Source organism: Plectropomus leopardus, unplaced genomic scaffold, assembly GCF_008729295.1.
Source record: "Plectropomus leopardus isolate mb unplaced genomic scaffold, YSFRI_Pleo_2.0 unplaced_scaffold4341, whole genome shotgun sequence".
Lineage (NCBI taxonomy): Eukaryota > Metazoa > Chordata > Actinopteri > Perciformes > Serranidae > Plectropomus > Plectropomus leopardus.
Window position 1 is genome coordinate 1 of NW_024647575.1, and position 5,703 is coordinate 5,703.

The 5,703-nt window shown below is 42.2% G+C and overlaps 1 protein-coding gene across 1 annotated transcript; it reads left to right on the forward strand.

Annotated features, from left to right (window-relative positions):
* Nucleotides 1–801: 801 nt before the first annotated feature.
* On the forward strand, nt 802–5,411 carry LOC121939210 (the record flags this gene model as incomplete). The annotated part of the gene is made up of 7 exons (XM_042482291.1): nt 802–963; nt 1,052–1,248; nt 1,629–1,655; nt 1,760–2,041; nt 2,817–2,909; nt 4,044–4,178; nt 5,331–5,411. Coding segments are annotated over 7 exons (977 nt in total), but the record flags the coding sequence as incomplete, so codon positions are not given.
* Between the last annotated feature and the right edge of the window lie 292 nt (nt 5,412–5,703).

Sequence of the window (5,703 nt, forward strand, 5' to 3'; positions counted from 1 at the left end):
GTGTGTGTGTGTGTGTGTGTGTGTGTGTGTGTGTGTGTGTGTGTCTCAGTATGTAGGTCATGTTGGTGTCTGATAAGGTGACAGAGATTTGTTTTGTCGGAGCGTGTGTGTGTGTGTGTGTGTGTGTGTGTGTGTGTGTGTGTGTGTGTGTGTGTGTGTGTGTGTGTGTGTTCAGTCTGCTGCTGTGTGTGGACCTCTGGCTGATCAATATATCTGAAAATATTGATTTTGTTTGTTTTGGCTAATTTTTTGTGCACTTTTACTAATTTCTTGCTAATTTCTGGGTCGTGCTGGACGTAATGATTTAAATATGTCAGTATCTTAAGTCTATGTTGCCGTACAGGATATATATTGTGATATTTGAAATTGTCCTTTAAACTAATGTAGCTGCTGAAATAAACAGATACTGAATGAACTGCAGTTACAATAAAATTAAATAAAGTAGTTACTGTAAAATAATAACGTTTAATACACTACTGTTATATTTAAACAAATAGATTAAGTGAGCAGTGCTGTATGTAAATAGTACATCTCCTAAAATCTTAAAAACTGAGTTAAATATAAAAATAAACTAGAAGCAGGTGGAGGAGCACCAGGTGAGGGAGGCACTCTTCTGATAATAAAATATTATTAAAATGATATCAGAATAAAAGCAGCAGTGATTCCAGCTCAGCTTTCAGTAGTAAAATGTAGAGTATTTCTCTGTGGGATGTAGTACAGTGGAAGTATCAAGTGGCGTGAGAAGAAAATACTCACCTCAGTTTTCAGTCTCCATCAATACTCCGTCTCTGTCCTCCTCAGCTCCTGCTACTCCTCGTCAGACTCGGAGAAGGAGCAGCAGGACCTCCTCCGGGGCATCATGTCGAGACGCAGCCTGCGGCTGGACGACGGCCTGCTGGACCGCGGTCTGCCTCACAGCAGCGCCTCCTTCAGTGTGGGAGGAACCAGCTGGAGGAGCACCAGGTGAGGGAGGCGCACGTCTGCCGCCGTCTGACGTTTAGACAGAGACAGATGTTCTTCATCCCTCCTTCCTTCGTTCCTCCTCCCGCAGGTCGCTGAAGTCTCGTCGCTCCCAGCAGCTCTCCGTCTCCTGCTCGGAGTCTCTCCTCCTCAGCACTCCTCGCAGAGCGACCGGTCAGTCGCTCCTCAACAGTAGCCTCCACAGCGTGGCCTCCGACGCCTCCCTGCTGTCCTCGCTGCTGGACGACTCCTCCGTGAGGGAGAACACGCTGATTGACACCCTCTGGGGTAAAACACTTTGTCTGAAACTCCTCCTTCCTCTGAGTGTAGACGAGCGATGCTCGACTTATGGCCCGCGGGCCAAATCTGGTCCCTGATGAGGTGCCAGGTGGCCCCCCCAAACATTTTCTATTTCACAATAAAAGTAAAGTGACTGACACTGTGAATAGTTTTTGTCCTTTTAGTATAAATAAGGTGTCAGAGACGTAAAACAGCATCAAAATAGAGCCAGAGGAGGATCCAGCACACCGACAGAGGACACAGCTGAGACACTGATGTCCTAAAATCCAATATTTGTCCTGAAATCCTAGAAACATCCTAAAACATGAGAAATACCCTAAAATCAGAGAAACGCTGTAAAGTTCCGTTTTTTCTTCTTCCTGTTTCAGGTTTGGATCACGACATCGACCCCAAAGGTCAGTTCATGCACCTAATAAAAACCATTTATTAGTTTTTAATCATTTGAAAGATGAATTGATTGTCAGTCAGTGATCAGTTTGGACTCACGTCTCCGTCTCAGAGAGCACGATGATCGCGGAGCAGAGCACCGTCCTGACCGACCGCACTCTGATCGGTTCAGACGACCGCTGTCCCAAACACTCGCTCCAGACGCTCAGCAGGGTTTACTGTAAAGACTGCGAGCTGCACTCGGACAGGAAGGAGTCCACATACTGCTCCTCCTCCAAACACACCTCCCCCTCCCCCTCCTCCTCCTCCTCCTCGGGGCCCGGCCCCTCGGGGCCCGCAGAGCCGGAAACTTCCACCATCTACTGCAGAGACCGGAGCCGCAGGAGCAGGACAGGTGAGACAGATCCAGTCAGTCAGACTGAAGTCCTCTGGAACATAAAATAATAATAATAACGCCTTCACTCCCAAAATGTAAACTATATGACCCCTTTTATATCTTTAAAATATATTTTTTATACTTTGTCGGAATTAACATAAAATTTCATTAGCTGATATGTTTTCAACATTTTTCTTTTACATTCCCACATTTTTTTTTTATTTGCAAAACAAGTGAGATAGAAAGTAAAATAATGACAGTAATAACTGACAGTAGTTACAGTAATAATGATAATAATAAAGACAATAATAATAGCCTACATACAAAAGATTAAATTAATAAATGAATAAAAATGAGGGAAAAATGTATGAGTTTCTGCTGTGAGTTCAGTTGGTGGTATGCTGAGAATTATACATTTTTGGTTCAGTTTTTTGTTTTTTGTTTTTGAAAATGTTCATAATAGCCGGCGGAAAACGTGTGACTGGTTTGTGTGTTCCTCCCCACAGTTTCTCCAGCAGGCAAGGTTTCACGGATTTGAAATTTTTGCTTGAATTTTTGGGGCGATTTAAAAAAGAAAAGAAATCTCACGTATGTTTTGCATATTCCTTCAGTTTCCAGAGTTAGTTTTTGTGTGTTGATGCATTTAAATGAAAGCTGTAGCTCCCCCTTGTGTTCACTGTTGGTTACTGCAGCTCTGCTCTGTCCGTTTCATCTCCAGCAGCTTTAACTTGTTTTTCAGTTACTGCAGGAAACAAAGAGTTAACCTCAGCTCAATGTACTTTTTCGTCCTCAGCAGGAGTGCTGGTGTCTGTGTGGGACAGTGTGGTGTCCCTGCTCACTGTCCTCTCTCATCAGCTGATGCTGCACAAACACCACGATGTGACAGGTAGCTCACCTGACCGTCAGCTGTCCTCTGTTTTCAGTCACGCTCACTGCAGACGTCTTTATGTCTTCACTGTGAAAGTCCTTTAAACTGTCTGTCCTGCTGTTTCTTTCACTTTCACTCCACATGCAGGGTTTTGTTTCCCGAAACCTGTTTTGTATGAATCTAAATCACTTCCTTTTTCTCAGTCAGACTGCAGCTGAGCTCACACTGAGGTGTCCTGCACACACCTGCCTTACTCTACAGCAGGGACACTCAACTCATGGCCTGTGGGCCAAATCTGGCCCCTCATAGGGTGCCAGGTGGCCCCCCAAACCATTTTCTAATTCACATCAAAATAAAGTGATTGACATTGGGAATTGTTATTGTACTTTTAGTCTCCATAAGGTGTCAGAGACATAAAACAACATCAAAATAGAGCTTTTTTTTTTAATCAAAAAAAGTGCCAGTGGAGGATCCCCTACACCCCCAACAGAGGTCCCAGATAAGACACTAATGTCCTAAAATCCTAGAAATATCCTCCAACCCTGGAAATTTCCTCAGGAAACTGGAAATGTCTTCAAATCCTTGAAACGTCCTAAAATCCTAAAAGTGTTCGTAAATCCCTAAAATCCCAGAAATGTCAGGAATATCTGAAAGCATGTCCTAAAATCAAAGGAATTTCTCAAAATCCTTAAAATGTCCCAGAATCCTGGAGATTTCCTCAAATCCTTGAAATGTTTTAAAATCCTTAACATTTTCTAAAATCCCCAAAATTCCCTGAAATCCTAAAAATGTCCTGAAATCCTAGAAACACAACGGAGATTGATTAGTCATTTTTTTTAAAACTAGGTTTAAAAAACTGAAACATTTTAAATAAAAAAACTCCTAAATCCAAAAAATGTCCTAATTGTCCTGTCGTAAAATCTGAAAAAAATGTCCCAAAATCCAAGAAATTTCTCAAAATCCTAGAAATGTTACGGATCCTAAAAACATCCTAGAATCCCCAAAATGTTTTAAAATCCTACAAACATGATTGAGGCTGCTGCGACTGTCATTTTCCAAAAGCGTCCCCATGCAGAGCCGGTTGAGTGTCCCTGCTCTCACGTGTCCTCTGGCTCATGTCTCTTTCTAACGTCGGACTCTCGGCTCTTCCAGATGTGCTGCAGCTGTGGTGCGACTCCTCTGCGGTGTGTGTGAGGAGAGCTGCGGCCGGCTGTGTGTGGCTGCTCACACACACCTGGCAGGTGTGTCGGAGGCTGCTCGGCACGCGGACGGCTCACAGACCAGGAGGTAACCGTCTGTCTGTCCGCGGCGGCGTGTCACCACACTGTCACTTTATTTTGGAGGCTCTCACAGACAGTTGGCTCAGAAACTGAAGAACACCTGAACTTTATTTACCTGCACGTTTGTTCATTCACCCGCTCTTCTTTCTGTCACTAACCTCCTGTTTCAGCTGTTTTAGTCCGTTAAACAGAATTACTCTTCGACAGGAGCGATGACGATTCAACAAACTTCGAAAACGTCCCCACTGGAACCATCCAGGGTTTTTTTTTTAACCTTTGCAACTGAAGAGACACTTTAGTTACAAAAAAACAGTAAAATAAACACAACATGACAAAAACCAATGAGAAAAAAAAAAAAAAAATTCAGAGCCAATACCGATTATTTGTAGTTAATAAAATTTTGAACTGATATCTATTTACTATAAAAATTATTATTTTTTTGGTAAATATTTAGAATTTGGAATACAGCAAACTCCAATACAACTTTTCCTTTTTTTTTCTTTTTTTTTTATGTTACTAATTAAATAATGATTTATATGGTTATATGGATATGGTTAATAATTAAATAAAAATAAATGAATGTTATTTATACATTGTATCTGTTTATAGCATTAAAGCAATACACATAAGACTCATCACAAACCATCAGCATGCCCAACAGATGACAAAACCCCCCAAAAAACGGAGCAAACGAAACAAAAACAAACACAGAGAGTTCACGGTGTCTGTTTTTTTTTAAATATATGTTTTCACTTTTTTAAGTGAAAATTTTAACAGTAAATGTATATGAGCTCCCTGGGGTTTTTCAAAGTAAAATTTCCTCCCATGCTGACACTTTCTCTGCACTTTTTAAATAAATTTTATGGGCGATTATTAAAATAACGCGATCACAGATTATGGACGAAATGCCAAATATGGGCCGATAACCTGTGGAGTAAAAATGTGACGCCACAGTTGGCTCTTCATGTTGTGATCCGTCTCACCTGCTCACCTGCTCACCTGTCCTCCTGTTTCCCTCCCAAACAAATGGGCTGCACCTCTTCACTTTGGCTGTTGCCATGGCGACATGCAAATTTGTGTGGGTGCCCTGCAGTCAGCTGGTCCTCGGCTCAGAGGACGGAGGCGTCGGTCCTGACCGCGTGTGTCCTCTCTGCCGCAGGTCGATCCGGTCGCTGCGGAGTCATGAACCTGAGGGGGTCCGGCGCCGACCAGACGGAGCTTCACCCCAACGGATCTCTGTGTGAGTGACGAGAGACGCACAAAGTTTATCGTTTGTTTAAACGGGATCACCAAAACGTCTGCCCTCTGTCTCATCATGATCTCTTCTTTTTTCGTTTTTTAAGTTTATTTAGTAATATATTTTCTTAAATCGTAAGTTTTACTGAGGTACAGATCAGTAAAGGCAGAAAACAAACTAAGAGAGAAAAAAGAAAATGTCTTCATGTTGTTTTGCTTTCTGTCAGGTAATAAATAAAACATATTGCTCCCAAATTAATAACCGAAACTGAACTGTAACTGAATTTAAAAAAAAA